General features: G+C 35.2%; 1 protein-coding gene across 46 annotated transcripts in view; it reads left to right on the forward strand.

Moving 5' to 3' along the window:
- UBE2D3 (ubiquitin conjugating enzyme E2 D3) overlaps positions 1 to 21,207 on the forward strand; it is a 28,022-nt gene extending 6,815 nt beyond the window's left edge. For 10 of the 46 annotated variants that reach the window (XM_082729029.1, XM_082729031.1, XM_082729028.1 and 7 more), the window contains 6 exons: positions 7,033 to 7,096; positions 7,186 to 7,217; positions 13,948 to 14,025; positions 15,177 to 15,282; positions 17,631 to 17,724; positions 19,725 to 21,207. In XM_082729029.1, coding sequence (XP_082585155.1) covers positions 7,033 to 7,096; positions 7,186 to 7,217; positions 13,948 to 14,025; positions 15,177 to 15,282; positions 17,631 to 17,724; positions 19,725 to 19,770 — 420 coding nt within the window. In that variant the 3' untranslated portion in view covers positions 19,771 to 21,207. Of the gene's footprint in view, positions 1 to 1,892; positions 2,097 to 7,032; positions 7,097 to 7,164; positions 7,218 to 13,947; positions 14,026 to 15,176; positions 15,283 to 17,630; positions 17,725 to 18,140; positions 18,191 to 19,724 lie in introns of all 46 variants that reach the window. The other 36 variants (XM_082729047.1, XM_082729048.1, XM_082729044.1 and 33 more) reach the window with 11 other exon arrangements.
- The last annotated feature ends 376 nt before the right edge of the window (positions 21,208 to 21,583 follow it).

The following is a 21,583-nucleotide window of genomic DNA, read 5'->3' on the forward strand; positions in this document are numbered from 1 at the left end:
TTCAACATAATCTTGTTTCATTCGGGCCTTCAACTTTTCATTGCTGGATATGTCATATTTGGCCTCGTAGGTTTCAGTTGTGAATCAGTACTTGGTTACTGGTTCATTTTTAGAATGGAGTACTTGTTCACATTCATCTTAGTCTTGTTAGCATTTCAAAGCTAATTTATAATTGGATGTGTTCCACCACTGGACTGTTGTTAATTTTGTTTTTTATGTTTATGAAATGTCTTGTATGCTTTTATATATCAAAGCTGAGAACCTAAATTTGGCTGTTTTGCTCATTTAGATAGTGCTTACAGAAAAATAGCATTGAATAATTTTAAGTGACTTAAGTGGTGATTTAAAGAAAGAAAATTGTAGTATTATTCAACCCATTCTTTGTATCTTGTCTAATCAGGCAAACTAGCACATTGTCTAACCTGTAATTACAACCAAACAGGAAATTAATGTAGTGTCAGTGATACAATGAGACATGGTTTGTAGAACCTACCTACCTGTTAATCCTTAAGGTAAAAGAAATTTTAAGTATTTCTCAAATTCTAAATTCCAAGCTGTAGCGATTTTAAAGTGACTATTCCTTCTTATTTTGAGTCTATAGCTCCATGAAATTGTTAAGATCCCAAAATATTTTGCTAAGCTTCCTTGTTAAGTAACTTATGGTAAGGATACATTTCTGAAATGTATGCTGTTTCCTTCCTTACCATTTGTGTCTACACATGGTATGTAAAAATTTCAGAGCATTAAATCTAATACAAATTTCTACTTCATGGTAAACCTGATCTTTATAAGAACAATTAGAGCAGTTCTCATCTGCCTAATTAGGCAATTATACTGTATTTCATCCTGACATTGGTCTGAGTGTGTACCTTTATATTTTGCTAGGTTGTAATCCTTGAGGGTGATTCTTACCTCAAAATTTCTTGTAAAGGCTCTCTTCTTGCCTTCCACCTCATGGCCTCATCTCATCCAGCCCCCAAGGTAGTAGTTTCTGTTGCTCAGTATAGGTTTTAAGAGGCAGGACCGTCTGTATGACACTGATTCACATAGTTACACACATCTTGTCTTTAAGTCAGAAATTTTTAAAGAAGTGGACTCTTTAATACAAGAAATTACCTTTCGGTGATGGCATGAACTTCTCAGTTTTCCCAAAAGTGATGATGGGAATTGTATTTATGATACTACTATCATTCTGACCTTTGTGTGATAATGTTCAAGATGAATGGTGGAGTATGGGATGACAAATGGTTGTGAACTTGGTGGTGCTAATTACTCAAGGATGGAACCTGTGAACTTGGTGTTACCATAGCAATCATCTTTGTTTTCCATAAGTGCTGACTTTGGTTATGTTAATCTAACATAAGTAGAGGCTATCATTTGAAGAACGATTAGCAGAATGCTTAAACAGTTACTCCTATTAACTTACTGGACACTGATCTGAAGTGGCTACTGTATAGCTTCATCATTCATAAATAGTTCTTAATTTCCAATTTACAAGTTCTTTAAAGGCAGAGACCATTTTTTATGTCTCTGTCACTTCTGATACCTTTGTGTTTAATACCTTGGTTTCCTGTTCTTCATAGTCTATGTCCATCCTTTCACTTCTTTGAAATGAGTAACGTGTAATGAGAGAAGCAAGAAGCAAATATTTAGCAGTGTGTTTAGACTTCTAAGCAAGTGTCTCAGCCTTTTCATGATTTGCTTCTAACAGTCAACTGTCAAAGAGATATTGTGTGCTAAAATGATCAAAGCAAAGATCTTTCTCAAGATAAACTGTAGGCTTTCTCTTATGAGTCTCAGAAAAGGAATGGTCAGATTCTTTACTGTTTAATTACATACCTCCAGATGAGAATCCTCAGTGGCTTAAGCTGTACCTTTTGGTTTCCTTACAGAGAGATTTGCTTGACTCCTTATGAGTCTGTTTAGGCTTTTAAATGGGAAGGAGAAGCGTATTTCTAAGTGAGAAGAGGCCTGGATTCTCATGATAGCCAGGTGTTTCACAGGAAGGTTTTAGGAGAAGCAGTTCATAGGAAGATGATCCAAAAGGAAAATATCCTCCAGAAGAACACACCATGGCAAAGAGATGTCTAACTTTGGTGAGGTTTTATTTTTCTTTATGTCCTTGTATGCCCTTGGTCAGCTTTAGAGTTGATTCACTGTGAGTGGAGCCGTTAGCCGCTCCTAGTGTGTGCCAGTCTCCCTGCCAGCCTCTTTGCTATTTTAGTGGTCTTAATAGTTGGCCAAGAGACAACCTTAGTAATGCCGTTCTTGGGGAAAGGGGTGGTCAACAGTATGAACCCTTTATAGGTGCTATTATGTGAGCTGTTCTCTTTGGTCCTTGCCACTGTCTCTCCCTGCTAGGAAGCAAAGAGCTAATGGTTTCAGTTCTTCATATAATTTTACAAACTGTTTTTGTCCCTAAAGCCTATGAAAATTTCGGGTTTAAAGTCATTTCGTAAAGTTAAAACCAAAGACAAAATTACTTTTGAGTAATCTTTGAGAAGATGCTTCATTGAAAATTTATCTTAAGTCCAATAAATATACCTTGAGTAGAATAAAGACTTGAGTTGGTACAGTTGAAATTTTTTTTTCAGTTTTCCAAATGCCATATCAAATTTTTAAACTACATTTTTGATGTAAGGATACCCTTTTGAAAAAGCAGCCATTTGGAAATCCATCCTTAGACCTCTAATATTCAAGTGGTCTAGTAGAGACACCAAAGAGTAGTATGTCCTACACTTTGGATGCATTCTTTCCCCTAGTAAGGTGATCTGATGGAAAAATAGAAAGAAGGCCTGTTTCCATAAGATTGTTTTAAAAATAAAATAAAATGCTTGTTATTTAAGATCTTTTATCATCCTCAGTGACTTAGTTCTCCTGTTCTTCTTTCACCTGAATTACTGCTATAGCTTCCTAATGTAGTTACCTACTTCTCTGTCCTTTGTATTAGGGATTCCTACAAAATGGGGATGGGTCTTTGATAACCCCACAAATTAAAATTTTGTGCAAGTATGTGTGTATTTGGGGGGGATAGAAGAGCTCTAGTTAAATTGGTCTTAGAAGTCCTTATTATAAACAGTGTTAAGAGCCAGTGTTCTGAATAGTAGATATACATAGAAATATGTAGATATAGGTCTTTGTATTAACTATGTATTCATAGTTTTTTATCTCTTAAAATTTGAAAACCTGCAAAACAATACTATGTGTGAAAAGATACATACCTAGTAGAGTGTAAAAATGTGGAGAAATAGTGGAAGCCAAATTTGGGATAATCTGTTACCTACTGAGGGAGAAAGGAAATGGAATTTGAGGAGTATGTGAGGGATCGTCAATTATATCTACAACATTTTCTTTTTTAAAATATGGAAGTAGTAAAAATGTTAAGCTTTGCTTAACTAACAGGTTGGGTACACAGATTTATGGGTACTTTGGGGATATGACCTAGCAAGTTAAATTCAGAGAATCCCTCCTAATGTAGTATTTGTCCATACATATAAAAAAATAGTGAAAACCAAATTTGATTTGTCTTGCTTAAAAACTATCCATGGTTCAGGGCACCTGGGTGGCTCAGTTGAGCATCTGACTCTTGGTTTCAGCTTGGGTCATGATCTCATGAGTTGGTGAGAATGAGGCCCATGTAGGGTGCCCTCTGCGTGGCCCCCCCACCGTGCTTGCTCTCTCAAGTAAGTAAATCTTTAAAACAAAAATAAAACTGTTCGTTTCCCATTGTGTTTGGGGTAGTCTGACATATTCAAACCCAAGGAAGATCCTAGCCATGGTTAACCTTTCTGGCCACATGGGTTACTTTCTACCTATACCCTGTTGTGTTTCTGGTATGTAAGACTATAAGCAAATTTTTACAGCCTTGTGTTCTTTCACGCCCTCAACTTTGAATGAGTTTCTCTGTTTGGAATGCTTATCCCTCTCCATCAAGACCCAGCTCAGTTGTCACTGTTTTTAAACCCTCACAAGGTTAGTGGTTACCTTTTTAAGATTTACAAAGTATTTGAATGCTTTTATTTTAAGCACTTGAGTTGTTGAAATGTAGTTTTTTGTTTTTGCATTTTGCTTACTTGATATTACCTCAGTCTGTTGGGAAAGTCATTCATGTTTTATCTTGGTATTATTCAAACCTAACCTGCTGGATACCAAAAATGCAGTCTTCCTATAAGCCAATAAATGTTTTGATAGTGAAACTTTAATAGCAGATATTGCACTTTTCATTTTAGAAATGAATTTAAATTAACCTCTGGGTTCTGTGATTAGATTAAAAGTTGCTAGACAGGACACATGACTGCTCCCTCTAGCTTAATTTTAAGACTGCTTCACTTAGTTTTCTTTCTTACATGTTTTTCAAGAAAACAAGACTTGAGCATTACATTGTGCTTTAGTGGGTAAAGTCTATGTGGGTCCCAGTAGCTCTCTGCCTTAGAATGGGTCTCCTCACGCTTGGGGTTTTTCCCCCTTTGGATTTATTAGAAGGAAAACTGGAGTGGTTAACAATCAAAGGAAATAGCTATAGGAACCCAGAACAAGCTATAACCTCAGGGACTAAAATTGCATGTGTATATGCCAAGTCAGCTTTTATTATCTCCACTGCTCAATGTGATCTCTTTTTCTTTGGATTCACTATGTAATTTCAGGGCACATGGCTGCCAACAGCTCTAGGTCACAATCATACAGCTTTTGATTTAGAGGGAAGAGTGTTCCAGCTTCAGTTTGAAAAACCAAGCAGAGATGGATGGACTTGATTAGGTCAGGTCCTGGCTTGGGTTGCTTTGCAACCCTTTGAGCTAATCACAGGCCAAAGTAACAAAATTCTGTGATTAGCCCTGTCTGAGTAACAGGTGATTGTCAGCCACCATTAACCGAACACTACAATCACAAGTTTGGAGGAAAAAACATTTTCATGAAAGCGGGGTAAGATACTTATTGAGTAGACAAAATGTTATATATATATATATATAGAAGAATGTCTAAAATGACTTGTTAATTATGCTTTCTCCCATATTTTTTCCTTGCTATGGTATTATTCTGTAATCTCATTTGCTTATGCTATAGGCATAATAATGTTATGAGAATTACTTGTTATCTTAGAGATGAGGGCTGGTACATGATTTTAAAGACCTGTTTGTTTTTTTAAGATTTTATTTATTTGACAGAGAAAGAAATCACAAGTAGGCAGAGAGGGAGAATCAGGCTCTCTGCAATGGAGGGCTTGATCACAAGACCCTAAGATCATGACCTGAGCTGAAGGCAGAGGCTTAACCCACTGAGCCACCCAGGTGCCCCGTACAGTAAAATTTTTATGCATTGAGATGGTGTTAGATTCCCATTATAATAAAAGTGGCTGATTATGGGATGTAAGTAAATACCATATGAAAACTTATTTGGCCTATGAAAAAGTAATTTGCTTCATAATAGTCAATTCAAGTTGTAAGTACTTTTTTTTTTTTTTTTTTTTTTTTTTTTTTTTTTTTTGACAGAGATCACAAGTAGGCAGAGAGGCAGGCGGGGGTCGGGGGGGAGAGCAGGCTCCCTGCCAAGCAGGGAGCCCGATGCGGGGCTTGATTCCAGGACCCTGGGATCATGACCTGAGCCAAAGGCAGAGGCTTTAACCCACTGAACCACCCAGGCGCCCCTACATTTCTATTTTTATTCAAAAAAGGAATAGTTTTCAAAAACTTAATGTGGTTCAGAATCATTTGATACTTTGTAAGGGTGTTTGTTTTTATTTTTAAGCCAAAACCATACATAGTTTCTTTTAACCATTTGTTTAATTTCTAGTCAAGAGTTTCTGTAATTCCTAAATCAGGATCAAAAGTGGTTGAAATGAATTTTCTCCCATTTTTACATATGCTGAACATGTGAAGGTATATTTAAAAGGCAAGCAGAAATTATCTGGTTTTCCATTATCCTGAAATTGTGAATCTTGGGATGTCTGGCTGTTGAATAATCTTAAAAGCAAATGTGGTATGAGTTTTCAGAAACAAGATCGAGTATATCAGAGCAACCCCCCCACCCCAGTTTTATTGAAATATAATTGACTTGTAATGTTTTTAGTTTTAGGTATACAACATAATGTTCTGATATTTTGTGAAATGATTGCCACAAGGACAATTCTTCTGCATTGATTTTTCATTGATTTTTTTTTTTTAATGGAGTGAATCTAGATTGATCACTCCCAAACAATTGGCCATTTCCTAAAGTGCATTTTGACCGTATAACAGAGGCAGATATTTGCTCTAGTTCTCTTTCTGCAGCATTGTGTATTCCCTTTTTTTTTTTTTTTTTTTTAGAAGCCCACTATTACCTCATGGGTCTGTCTGTAAATCCCTATAAAGATGTATATATAGGTATATATGTACATAGATAAAGTTATATCGTCTTAAATTTTAAAACAGTGAAGAAACAACTATTTTCTTACTGCATTATCCATATGTGTTTACATACAAGTCATGTGGAATAGTTCAGTATGTATTTGTAAATACAAGGTGGGGTGGACTTTTGGAAACTGCATGTTTTTACTATGAGCAAATTTCAGGTTCTTCCAGAGTTGTAATTTTACTCAACGTTGTCTAAAAGACATGGTTGAGTTGCAGGAATAAGATCAAACAAAAAAGAATACCTACCTAGCCCCATGAGAGATTTTTCAAGTGGAAAATGAGGTCTGTGGATAGTGTGGTTTGGAAATAGCAGGATTTGAGATGTCAAGGAAGTTCATTAGACAACATGAGTATTAAGGATATTGAGAACTGCTTTGTCTTAAGTTCTTAAGCCATGAAAGTATCTGATAGAACTTTTTTGGTTTGCACAGCTTTCGTTGGTGTAACAAAAATTTTCATATTTATACCTGCTATGTCCCAGGATCTGGACTGGCTACTTACGCTTTCTCTCTTTTACTAGAATATATTAATGTGAACTGATTATATGTTCCTTAAAGAATGGGGTGAAAATAAACAGTTGGCTTTCTTTGCTTGCTTACATATTTTATTATGGTTACATGACCCATCATTTTCTGTTTTGGTGTAGGAACTTAGTGATTTGGCCCGTGACCCTCCAGCACAATGTTCTGCAGGTCCAGTTGGGGATGATAGTAAGTAACTCTCAAGTAGATTTTAATGGCTAATTTCAAAAAACTTGTATGTGTTTAGATAACAACAGTTTTGTTTTGTATTTCCCTAGTGTTTCATTGGCAAGCCACAATTATGGGACCTGTAAGTATTAAGAATTAAAACATTTTGCTTTTGATTAAAGGTTCAGCATTGACCAAGTTGTATTTAACTTAGTCTTCTGTTTATTTTATTACATTGTAGTGCTTTTTTGGAATTGCCATAGTTGTACTGTTTTTGAAAGGCATAACAATTCAATGAATAGTAATTTGTTACATGTGCTATGTGTCTGTTCCTGTACTCAGGTTCTAGAATATAGCATCTCTGGCCTATCATATTTTTTCACTTATTCTAGTTTTCTTTCATAGGAATGTAAAGCATTGTCATAGAGCTTCCTTATACTTATAGAGCCAATTAATTTAACTGGCTCTACCGTGGTGTTACTCAAAGATCTTATTCCTGTTGCTGCTGAAAATCTATTTTTATTGTATTATTTTGATACTTGATTCTTCCTTAGTTTTTTACAAAATTTGAAAATTTTTAGGTAGAAAGTGGTATTTTGAATACAGCAAAATTCCTTTCTATCCTGGGTAGATAAGAAACTGTATATGCTGGATAATTGAATATTCAGAATTATGGATACCATCTAAGAATTTCACAGAATTAGAGCGCAGTAAAACAACCTGGGGTAAGACTGTATCTTGCACAATACTTAATATTTTTTTGACTTGAAAGGCTCTTTAGGATTTCTCTTCTAAAGTATATGTATGTCTTAATCTGCACCCCTCCCTTTGGTGGTTTAATCTCCGCATAAATGTCAATAATGTACTTGGTGAGTTAGTGGTCTATAGATAGATGTCTGTCATTCTTAAAGGAGAAAGGTTCTTGGAAAAGTTAGTAAGTTTTTATTCCGTAGTTCCGAGTTTGGTAACTATAATCTTCATTGTGATCCTTCACTGTGTGCCAGCCATTAAGGATAGACACGGTCCCTCTCATTCTTTAAGGAACTTACCTACTGGGAGAGACAGTTAAAACAGGTGTGATTAACATGGGAAGTAAGTGATACATAAATGAAGTGATTAGTTGCAGAAATTTTATGGGAAATCCATAGCAGGAATGATTGAGTTAGAGTAATTATGATGTTAGAACTTAAAGGTAAGGAGATTGTGAATCATAGTTAAACTTGGTATAGTGGTAGTGGGGGATATTTAGCTTCTTAATTTGAAATCTGTCTATATTCTAATTTAAGAAACTATTCAATGTCAGAATTGTTCATTTCCAGTTGTTTTCAAGGCCTGTTTTTACTGTTGTAAATCTTATTTTGCTTTAAAAATGCTGCTTTTTATTTGGTAACAAAATTGTGATTTATTTATTTTAAATACACATAGTTAATTCAGTGTGACTTTTAACCAATTTGGTCCTCAGAACATTTTAAAAGTTGGATAACTTCACATAAAAAGCCAGACTAGATAATGGCTTGGGATGGAGTAGCAGCTACCTCCCTTTTTTATATGGAGCTTGTGTCTCACACTATTTCTATCCACTCATTTTGCCTTCCTTTTAGGCACTTGCATTTGTAATTTCTAGAATTTTCTCATTATAGATAACCCATTTTCAAAGCATATGTAATAAAATATTTTAAAATTTGCACCGAATAAAAGCTCATCTTTGATCCAGATGGTGCTTTAAAATGACCTCATTATTAAAATTAGTTCTAAGTATTAATAAAGCACTAAAGTGTCTGTCTGCTTTTGGCTCAGGTCTTGATCCCAGGGTCCTGGGGAATGAGTCCCACATCAGCTCCTTGTTCCTCAGGGAGCCTGCTTCTCCCTCTGCCTGCTGTTCCCCCTGCTTATGTGTGCTCTGTTTGAGAAGTAAATAAATACAAATCTTATAAAAAATATATATTCCGTGATTAACAAAAGCAAAAACTATATTTAAGCACGTTTAGATGCCAGGTTGCGAGTAGTTAATAGTTATCCTTGTAGAGTCATCAGTGAAGTCATTCTTAGTTTGGCTTTTGATTGTATTTTGTGATAAAACATTACAGTTTGATTATATCACTCATTGCTTTATTTTGTTAGTATGTGACATGAGCTAAAACATAGGGCCATTGGTCATAAAACAATCCATATATTTGCAGATTTGCTGAAAGAATAAATGGTGACAAAAGTACTTTTGCTTTGGAGTACTTCTTAGGTCAGTAAAAGTGATTGGCAGTGCCACATAAGTAAAGGTTCCTGACTAAGGACTGGAACATCTCATTTTAAGTTTTGTACAGAGTCGTCTATTGGATTTTAGCATTTTATAGTCTTGAAATGTTCTCAATCATTAAATTTATGAGGCAGAATGCTTCTTCCTAATAACTGTTTGAACTGGCTTATTCTTTCCAAAGGTAGGGTACTTTGGAAGCACAAATACTAATAAAAATTAAATCTTCAAAAGAATTGACAGAGCACTGCTGGCTGTGGGGTTTTTAAACTGGTAGTTTTTAAGTTTTTGGTTTTTTGTATTAAGGGCAGTTCCCACTATCAGTTGATGCAGTTAGGAGAAATTAACTCCTTATCTGACAGTTTATACACTTGATGTTTCTTTCATTGGAAGTGGAACTGGCAGAAAGATAGTTTAAAGTTACTTAGAGAACCACCCTGACTTCCACCTAATCTTTGATATAGCCATGGAAGAAGGTACCATTTTGGGGTAATACAATGTAACCAGCCTGAGGAGAATCACTTGCAGAAACCATCTGGTCAGATAATTGGTTCATAGGTATTGTCTTACTGGTCCCTAAGGATTATTTTTCAACTTATTTTAAGTGTATTTTGTCAGTTCCTGCAGAGGTTAATGATGTGTGAAAACTTCCCCTTTCAGTACCTTTTTAAGGAACTTTGTAGTCTAGAGGAAGAGGAAAATACAAGTTACATAAGTATGTTGGGTACTAATAACTGTTGTATAGAAAGGTATAAAAGAAGGGCAACAAGCATATTGAACTAAACAAAGAGAAGGCTGTATTATCTTTTTAAGGATATTTAAACTTGAGATGGATGGTACAGTGTAGGTAAGGTCCTAGAGATGAAGAAGATAAGGATACAGGTAAGAATATTTCAAGTGGGAGAAAAAGGAGATGTGTGAAATATTTTAAGTCCAGTAGGGAGAGCATATGGAGAAGAGGTGGAAGATGAGACCAGCTATATTGGTTTGAAGGAGACTATAAAGCACCTTTTGTGCTTAGGAGTTTGCACTTTTATCTTGAAAGCTGTGCTAGATATCAAGCAGGAATGTAACTTGTGTTTTAGGACAACTTCAGCATTAGGGTAAGGGATAAATTAGAAGAAAAAAACCAGAGTGAAGGCAGGAATATCAAAAGTGAGCCATTGCTATAATATAATATAAACAAAAGATTGTAAGATCATGAACAAAGGGAGGTAGTGGCAGGCAGTGGGCATAAAAGAGGAAGCTAGTTTAAGAGATTTTAAGGATCTTTAAGATTAATAACTACTTTGATCAGTGATGAGTTACTGGTTTGTGGTTTGAGTTTTAGACACAGGAGACATCTAAGGATAAATATTTATAGGCTTTTTATATAAATTATATATATATATATATATATATATATATATATATATATATATATATATATATCCTGGAATTAATAACTAGAGAAAAATTCAAGATTTAACCAAAATAAGTATGAGTCAGGAGATAGAAGCAGAAGATGGATGGAGTGGGGGGAATACCAAGACTTTATGATTGCCCTGAGGGAGGAATACTGACACTGAGAAAGAATGAATTTGGACTGATCGTAGTTAAAACCAGTAGAAGGTATCTAAAGAGATAGGGTATAAATCCAGAATTTATACTGGATTTCTAAGACTTGGGTGATATTACAGATTAAAGTATTCTTTTTCATTTTTTGTTTTCTGTTTGCTTTTAGTTTATAGTAAATTTGATAATAGAGCTTCAGTTTTTTAGATAGCATACTTTGGTTTGGTTACCTCTGGATCTTGTGGTTTTACCAGTTTTTCCTCTTTGAGTTGATGAAATTGTAGTGTTAAATTGTAACACTGAAATATTTTCATCCCTGAGTTCTTAAATTTGGCTTTCCCTAAATCTTACCATCAGATTGCCTTTATTTAGAGGCAGTCAGATACGGTCCTTCTGATTGTATGAAACTTGGAATGAAAACTTAAAACTTTGGTAATTTGGTTTTATAAAAACTTCTACTGTTCAGGAGTACTGTGTAACCATTTTCTGTATTAGTCTGTTTTGTAAAACTATGCCATTTGAAGCATCTATTCCCAGTTAATGTAGCTGTTAAAGGAATGTTATTTAATTCAGATCATATTCTGTGCTTTATTTTTTCTATACTTTTTATATGCTGCTTTGCAATCTTAGTTTTTTGAATTTAAATTTTGTAGGCAATATGAAAAGACTTTGGAGTAAGAAGGACTCAAGATGTAGTTCTTTGATTATATTAGTTATATGTTTCTTTGAACTTCATTCTTAATCAGTAAATTGTCATTTTTCCTTCAAGTTGCTGGTATGCCCTGTTCATTTTTCATAATGTTTGCAACATTTTATTGTATGTCTCTTCACCAGAACACTTACCCACCAATGTAAGAAATTGTTCTTTGTGTCCCTTATACATACCTGATCTGTAGAACAATTAAGGTTTTGTTTTTTTGTTTTTTGTTTTTTTTTTTAAGATTTTATTTATTTGACAGAGATCACAGGTAGGCAGAGGCAGGCAGAGAGAGAAGGGAAGCAGGCTCCCTGCTGAGCAGAGAGCCCGATGTAGGGCTTGATCCCAGGACTTTGGAATCTCCGACCTGAGCCGAAGGCAGAGGCTTTAACCCACTGAGCCACCCAGGCACCCCAAGTTAAGGTTTTGTTTTTTTTAAAGATTTTATCTATTTATTTGACAGAGAGAAACCACAAGTAGGCAGAGAGGCAGGCAGAGAGAGAGAGAGGAGGAAGCAGGCTCCCCGCTAAGCAGAGAGCCCGATGCGGGACTCGATCCCAGGACCCTGAGATCATGACCTGAGCCAAAGGCAGCGGCCCAACCACTGAGCCACCCAGGCGCCCAAGTTAAGGTTTTTTTAAAAAATATTTATCTGTTAGAACGAGCAGGGTGAGGGACAGAGAGAGAAGCAGGCTCTCTGATGAGCAGGGAACCCGACGCAGGGCTCTCGAGGCTCCATCCCAGCACTCTAGGATCATGACCTGAGCCACAAAGATGCTTAACAGGCTGAGCCACCCAGGTGTCCTAAGAACTGAGTTAGATTAATTCAGTTATTGTTTAACTATTTTACAGAGGGCTTGGAATTAAATGAGCTCTATTAAGTGTCAGATCTGGAAAAGTTTTTTTACTTTCCTGACATCCAGAATGGGCATAATAAAGGACTTATAATTAGCACTATGTACATACTGTCTGTAATGGAGAGGAGTAGATGTTGGTAATAACTGAATTACCGTGAATTTTTGAAGACATCACCAGGTGACGACTTTGCATACCCAGAAGCAGTTATGCAGTTACTATGTTTGACCCTAAAGGTTTTAATGAGGTCACTGTCTTTTTCATCATTCACTGATCCCATATTGACAAGTGATCTTCATAAGACCTGGGTTCCCAGTCTTGGTTCTTCTGCCACAAATTATTCAAGTCCCATTTGTATCTAGCCGTAAAATGGGAATACAGTGTTACCTTTTTCCTGGTATTGGTTAAACTAAATGTAAAATTCTAGCAAGTTACTTATGTACTAACATTGTATAATATTAAGAGAGTTGTTCATACTCAGATTATATAATAAGCAAAATAACAAAGGAGGAAGAGTGATGCTATAGCTTGAAAATTTCTGTTCTCTGTTGAAGTGGCAGAGCAGTTCCACATTGTTTTCCAGATTTGTAATCCTGTTCATTAATTTGTTGTGGAGAATGCAGTCTGCTTAAGACTCTTCCCCTCCCTCCTGCGCTTGCATGCGCATACACACACACTCTCTCTCTCTCTCTCAAAACTTCAAAAAAAAAATTGTGGTTTTAAATGAGAATTTTGAGGGATGTTGGGCTGAATCAGTTGGAAGAACATGTGACTCTTGATCTCAGGGTCATGAGTTTGAGCCCCATGTTGGGTATAGAGATGATCTAAATAAATGTTTTTAAAAATGAAGGTTTTGAGGAGCCAGATGGGAATTAAACTTGTTAAAAACCTATTTGGGGGCACCTGGGTAGCTTAGTCGTTAAGCATCTGCCTTCGGCTCAGGTCACATGTTTGTGGTAGCCTCTCACTGTGTCTCTCTCTGTCAAATAAATAAACAAAAACAAAACTATTTTGTTTCTGTTTTGCTTCTGTTGAAGGTAGTTACAGGTTAACCTGCAATAGCCAACATTTTGGGTTGCTAAAGTGACCGGAGTGGTGTGTTGAGGTGCAAAGCCATATATTTGTATATGGCTGTCATTTTCAGAAATAAATATAAGACCTTTTTTCAAATTCAGGTTTGATATATAATACTGTATGTAGACCTTATTGCTAAGTATACTTTTCCTTTGTGAAAATAAGGATCTAGAACATTTGGTTTCTGGTTAATTTTTCAGTTCTTTGGTGCCTTAAATAAAATGGGATCTAACTAAATAAGGGTTCATTGTTCTGTAAGAAATTTTGATTGTGGTGTTTTAGTAATGTGAACTGAATTGTGGAATGATTTGTATTCTCTCTTGCAGCATAAACAGGTAATCTTGTTTCATGTTAAAGAAATGCTTAGAAAATAGAAATGTTACATGCATTATTTAGCATTAGTATTTTAAATACCAGAGTTAAGCAAATTTTTCTTTTCACCAGAATGACAGCCCATATCAAGGCGGTGTATTCTTTTTGACAATTCATTTTCCTACAGACTACCCCTTCAAACCACCTAAGGCAAGTATTTACCCCCAAAATCCATTAGTAAATAAGATCTGTGCAATATTTCAGAGGAGTAGAATATTCTTAGAAATCAAGGTTCTACATACGTAAGGCTAAATTGGGATATGTACATGTAGTGACTAGGAATAATTAAGGCTAAATACATATGTATTGAGTCACTAATACAGAATGCTGACTTAACCTTTAGTTAAGAGAGCAGTTAGGCCTGGATTTGAACTTTGTAAATGGAGATAAGAACTGACTTATCCTTAATGTTGCAGGACTCTGATACATTATGTGGAAGGTTTTTTCCACTGTTTATTATGCTCATAGAGATGCGTATTATTAACCTTTGTAGTAGTAGGCTTCAAGTATTAGCTTCCTGTGCATTTGCCCATATTGTTGAAGCCTGTGCTATATTTGTTAGGGTTTACATTGTCAGGGGGTCGCATTTGCATATATGACAATAAATCTGTCAAAACTTAAGAGTTGCTTGATGCACTAAGGTGACTGTTCAACAGTTATTAAAAAACATAAGGTCTTGACTTTCGGAACAGTTAATGGAAAGCAAACCTATATGAATTCAACATAGAAATAACAAAACATTGGCACTTCAGCAATCTTTGCAGTCCCATTATAGGTGCAGTGTAATAGTTACTTCAGATGAAACACTTTCGTGATTCAGATTTGTATTTTATGTACAGTGGAAATGCAGACTAAAACACATACTTTTGTAACTTGATACTTTAAATGAGTTGGTCTGTAAATTTTGTTTACAATCTGAAGTTCCTTTATTTTTTAATGAATATTGATTACTGTTAACTATGTTCTTTTGATACTCCTGACATGGTAGAGCCAAAGTTAACCTTCAGAATATGCCATCATATCATTAAATAATAAAATTTTTGCCCCAAAGTTATGTTTTTTATTTTAAGTAAAGAGAGAGAGGTCCTGGAAGATCTTGATCAGAATATACAAACCAGTTTCTGTAATTTTTAGTCTTTTTATATGTATTAGTAGAGAGAGAGAGAGAGAGAGAGAGTGTGTGTGTGTGTGTGTGTGTGTGTGTGTGTCACACAGTATTGTAAGCCTTGCTTAAAAGTCTTCTGTTTCAGATTAGGATGCTTATTTTCACTTGGGAAAAATAACATTTTTATTTATTTTAGGTTGCATTTACAACAAGAATTTATCATCCAAATATTAACAGTAATGGCAGCATTTGTCTCGATATTCTAAGATCACAGTGGTCTCCTGCTTTAACTATTTCTAAAGGTAAAGTACTTTTAGAGAAAGAGCCCTGAGCTCCTCTGATTTTCAAATTAAAGGAGTTTCATTGGGGCTTCTGGGTGGGTCAGTCAGTTGGGCATCTGCCTTGGGCTAGAGTTGGGGTTCTGGGATCAAGCCCCATGTTGGGCTTCTTGCTCCCCCTGTTTGTGTGCCCATGCTCCCTCACTCACTGTTTCAGTCAAATAAATGAATAAAATCTTTAAAAAAATAAAGTTCCATTTTGGGCCTACTTCCATTTTATGCCAATATTTTGGTAAGAGGTGGAGAAGGGAAAAAAGTTACATCTATTTGTGCTTTTAGCAGTATTGATTAAAGACTTTGTGGGAAAAAGTTAAAATTCAAATTCGGATATTGGCATTATTTGCAAATAATAGTTAAGTTTTTTTAATAGATTTCTGTAGTATTTTTGAATCCTAGGCCACTCCCATCTCAACTCCCGCTTCTGCTTTTTATAAAATGGTAGATCTGAGGTTTTTTGTTTTCTTAAAGATTTTATGTATGTATTTTACAGAGATCACAAGTAGGCAGAGAGGCAGAAGAGAGAGAGGAGGAAGCAGGCATGCTTCCCAGGACCCTGGGATCATGACCTGAGCCGAAGGCAGAGGCTTTAACCCACTGAGCCACCCAAGGCGCCCCAGATCTGATGTTTAATAGAACTTTTAAATCTTGGTTTCCGTTATAAGTAAATTCTGGTTTTGCATTCTTGTGTTTCTTACAGTATTTTTTAGGTAAAAAGGCTTTTAAAGCAACTTGGGTAGTGTTGTTTAATAGATTGTTCCTACCTGGTAATAAGCTAAAATTAGTGTCTTGGAAATGTTGCTAGAGTAATTCTGGTCGTCTACTTTTAATAAGGGTCCATTAGGTGTCATCTCAAATAGGTTATCCGGTCTCCACATGAATATCCCAGATAAGAGATTGAGTGCCTTCATCTTTCCTCCATTTTGAATGACTATGGTGGCTTTTGTCACCCCCCACACACACACACACAAATGACCTACAACAAACTGCATAATGGGAAGTTGGCCTTCCAGTAAATTTTGTGTTTTGGTGTTGATGTAGCATTCCTTAGTTCAAAAAATGAGGGTTTTATACTATTACTAATTAAGACAGTATTTCAAATATGTTTGTACAATGAATTTGAAATTACTCTTAGAGAAGAAAAAAAAGTTTTGGTGAATGCTGCTGTAATTTCGAGTGTGACATAAATTTAGATGTTTTTCACCTTTTTGGGATACATTCCAGTTCCCTTGCAAATCAAACTCTCTTAACACCACAGTACAGTACAGATACTATATAGATACAGTATCAAGAGTATCTTAATACTAGGTTCCAGGTTTTATCACTTTTGGGAATAAAACTCAACACTATGTTCCCTTTATACGTGCTCTCTCCCTTTATACGTGCTCTCCTGCCTTTTGGCTGTAATACATTACATTAGTACTGTCTTTCATGGTAATGTTATCTTTGAAGATTTTTATAACTACTCTGAGCTTTTATATGTTAAAATTTTAAAACATTTTTGCAGTGTCTGGCACATAGCAGGAGTACAGATTGAATTAGATACATGCTATGTGGTGCTTTATATCTTTCCCAAGTTCATATATTGAATTAGGTCAAGGTAAGAACTAGAGAAGACTCACTGAGTTAATAGAGCTAGATCTCCATATTGATTTAATGAGTACTGTTAGTTTATAAATTCAAGGAGCGAAACAGTGGAGCAGTTGGGAGTTTTTGTGAATATCCCTGAGTGTAGGGCAAAGATTGGTTTTTTCTTTTCTTTTTTTTTCTTTTTAAATATTTAAGTAATTGCTGCTCTCAACATGGGGCTTGAACCCACAATCCCCAAGATGAAGAGTCACACACTATCCTGACTGAGCCAGCTGGCTCCCAGAGAATGGATTTTTTTCATCATGCCTAACAGCTGAGAATAATACTGCACAGGTGTTCTGCATATGCTTTGCTAGATTTCCTCCCTTCATAGTACCAAGAAACTCCAGTTACTTAAATTTTAATGCCACTTTTAAAAAATGATTATTAATAAACTGATATAGCATCATTTGAATATCTGAGAACTCCTGAGTTGGGCAGAATTTTTTTATAGCTAGTCAGTACTAAATTTGATCCCAACAAAACTGTTTTTAGCATTCCTTATCTACTAGGAGTTTATCTCCTATGAAGCAAAATCTCTATACAGACTTGTTTCATTGACATTAAGATACAGGCTAAAAAATCTTTTGAGGAATGAGGTTTTTAATAATATGATTTTAAATATACTTTTATTTATCCAAATTCCCAATGCTGGGTAACAGACTTTTTTTTTTTTTAATTTGCAGTTCTTTTATCCATTTGTTCACTGCTATGTGATCCAAACCCAGATGACCCCCTAGTGCCAGAGATTGCACGGATCTATAAAACAGACAGAGATAAGTAAGTATATAGTAGTTAAAGGAAATAATATAGAGTGATGTAATGAGCTAGGCTTACACTCTGTTGTAAGTTGTGGCAGTGCCAAGAAGATTTGATGGTTTATTTCTGATAAGATAATAAAGTGTACAGAAAGGTAGTTTTTGAAATGGGATATTTTTTAAATAGTTTTTAGTTTATGTGACAGTGAATAGCCTGTCTAAAACGTTCTATTTTTCTAACATGGTCATTGCTTTGTCACTAAGTTTCTGGGAAGAAAGCAAAAATTTTCTTTACCCCAATTACGTTTTTGAAACAAATACTGGTACTGTCAAAATTTATCTGAATTTCTCAAATACTTGAATTATCTTTGTGTACAACTCCACCATTATAACTTTGTTGTATGTTGTAATTAACGCTAAGTATACTTGTTCAATTAGGTACAATAGGTTAGCAAGAGAGTGGACAGAGAAATACGCTATGTTGTAGGGTAAGAGGATCTGCACTCTATGGTGCGCTTATTCATGGTACTGCCAGCACTCGAGTGCTGCATGTTTTAAGGCACTGTATTAACTAACAAAAGGGAACGTGACAGTTTTTTTAAAACTGTACAGTTAACTGCTTGATCTGTTTAGTGTGAAAGTATACCCAGTAGTCATTATTGCTTGAGAAAATTTTTGCATGGCAAAGCAGTTATATATAGCAGTAGTAAGAAATTAAAGTTTAAGTAGTATCTTTCTCAAACTACCATGATATTTACATTCTAAATTTGGTATATTTTAACCTTTATACCAGTACTACATGGAATGTGGTGATTTAGTTCAAATTTGGCCCAGAAATAATATAAGGGGAAAATACTTTTTTAATAAAGTCTCTACGCATCTAAACTAGATATTCATTACTGACAAGCATGCATTAATATCAGCTATACTTTGTGTGGCTCTGTGTATGCTAAATGAAACCTTTGTTTCAAAGTGCTGGCTTTTTGAGAGGGTGTCTTTAAATAAGGTAACCATGAATGGTAGAAAGAACTTCTGTATGCCGAAGTTTAGAAAAATGGTTGAACCATGTTCAGTTCTTGGTTTGAAATGAAGCTAGTTAATATTTTACAAAGTGTAAACCAGAAATACAAATCTAAAAGTTCTCTTGTGCCCTTTGATGTATATTTGCTTCTTAAAGTTCTCACTATAATTTTTGGTAAGTAGCCTATGGCATGGATGTAATACAGGGAGAAATTGATAGCATTTGTCAATATTAGTGATGTTCCTCAGTAATCAATAACCTTGCTTGTGTGTGAATTATCTGTTGATCTTTTAAATAGATGCCCCCAAATTGTACCCCTAGTGGAAATTCCCATTTATCTGGTCTTAAGTGGGGCTTGTTAGCTGCAGTCACCACCCTTTCTCAAAGTAACACATAAGTGTTCTAATTAACACATACATACCAGTCCCACCCACATCCCTCTTGAAAATTGCTTTTTTTTCCACCCTCCCCAGTGTCTAATCTTCTACCTGTGCTTAACTCTCAAAGGTATTTTCTGATTACTCAGAGTAGCTCTAGTAATTTCTCAAGGTGTAGGATTCAGATAAAATTGTTTGGTTCCAGCTTTGATGGAAATTTTATAGATGGTTCAGAATCTGTGTTGCACTCTGACATAAGTCCATTATAAACTGTAAAATACTTTTTTAATGTTAAAATTTGTTGTAATGGATACTAATTAAAGAATTTCTAATAGAACATTTAACTCAGTGGTAGGGGAGAGAAAATTGGTCTTTGATTTTTGTTAGCCTCCCCAATCTCAGTGTCCCCTTATACACGTGTCTATTAAAACACTTTCAGTGTATTGGAACATTGTATTAGAAGCATAAGGCTTCCATTTCCCACATTGCTTTTTTTCCTAGTTGGCTTTCTAATCATAACCCTGAGAGATGACTCCATGATGAGTCTGGAGGTAAAACAGAAATCTTTCCTTTTAAGTATTAAGAATTCTTTAACTTTTTAAGTAACATCTTCTTTATTTACAGGTACAACAGAATATCTCGGGAATGGACTCAGAAGTATGCCATGTGATGCTACCTTAAAGTCAGAATAACCTGCATTATAGCTGGAATAAACTTTAAATTACTGTTCCTTTTTTGATTTTTCTTATCCGGCTGCTCCCCTATCAGACCTCATCTTTTTTAATTTTATTTTTTGTTTACCTCCCTCCATTCATTCACATGCTCATCTGAGAAGACTTAAGTTCTTCCAGCTTTGGACAATAACTGCTTTTAGAAACTGTAAAGTAGTTACAAGAGAACAGTTGCCCAAGATTCAGAATTTTTTTAAAAATGGAGCATGTGTATTATGTGGCCAATGTCTTCACTCTAACTTGGTTATGAGACTAAAACCATTCCTCACTGCTCTAACATGCTGAAGAAATCATCTGAGGGGGAGGGAGATGGATGCTCAGTTGTCACATCAAAAGAAGCAGCATTATTCTAGCATCCAGTCTTTTTTTAAGCCTTCCACTGTTAGAGATTTGAGGTTACATGATATACTTTATGCTCATAACTGATGTGGCTGGAGAATTGGTATTGAATTTATAGCATCAGCAGAACAGAAAATGTGATGTATTTTATGCATGTCAATAAAGGAATGACCTGTTCTTGTTCTACAGAGAATGGAAATTGGAAGTCAAACACCCTTTGTATTCCAAAATAGGGTCTCAAACATTTTGTAATTCTCATTTAAATTGTTAGGAGGCTTGGAGCTATTAGTTAATCTATCTTCCAATACACTGTTTAATATAGCACTGAATAAATGATGCAAGTTGTCAATGGATGAGTGATCAACTAATAGCTCTGCTAGTAATTGATTTATTTTTCTTCAATAAAGTTGCATAAACCAATGAGTTAGCTGCCTGAATTAATCAGTATGGGAAACAATCTTTTGTAAATGCAAAGCTGTTTTTGTATATACTGTTGGGATTTGCTTCATTGTTTGACATCAAATGATGATGTAAAGTTCAAAAGAGTGAATATTTTGCCATGTTCAGTTAAAAGTGCACAGTCTGTTACAGGTTGACACATTGATTGACCTGATTTATGCAGAATTAATAAGCTATTCGGATAGTGTAGCTTTAGTATGCTGCACATGATACTGGCAGCCCTGGAGTTCATAGATGGACTTGGGACCCAGCAGTTTTGAAACATGTATGTGGAGTTTGAGAAATTTATTTTCCAGGTGCAACCCCCATCTAACTAAATTTTTTTCTTCACCTTGTACACTCGACAGCTGAAGAAACCATAACATGGGAGTAATAATGGGTCAAAATTTACAAAATAAAGTACTGTTTTGGTGTGGGAGTTGTCATGAGGCTGTGTTGAAGTAACTTAACTATGTGGGATATTGAATATCCATTGAAATGGATTTGTTCAGCCATTTACATTAATGAGCATTTAAATGCAACAGATATCATTTCAGGTGACTTAACATGAATGAATAAAAGTCAATGCTATTGGATTATTTTTTGTTTGACAAGTGCTATCTGTGCCACTAATTTAACTTCTGTAGTAACAAGGGCATTATCATTCTTCACCCTTCTTAATCCTGACCCTATAGTTTTACTTTTTTCCTAGTTACTTTGATTTGTCCATTGCTTTCTTAAAATCTTGTATTTATTTCTAGCACATCTGTGACTTTTCTTCACTTCCACATTTTTGCACTGCTTACATTTATGTGCATTCTTACTCCTTGTCTGCATACAGATGTGGAAAGCTAGATAAAATAAATGTTAAAGCTTGATTTTTTTATAAACATTTTAATACATAGTTTGGACATGGTTTATTGACTTAAGGTTTTTCTCTAAACTGCAAGTGAAATGCATGCCTTCCGAAGATGT

The sequence above is a fragment of the Mustela nivalis genome (assembly GCF_964662115.1).
Source record: "Mustela nivalis genome assembly, chromosome: 4".
Taxonomy (NCBI): domain Eukaryota; kingdom Metazoa; phylum Chordata; class Mammalia; order Carnivora; family Mustelidae; genus Mustela; species Mustela nivalis.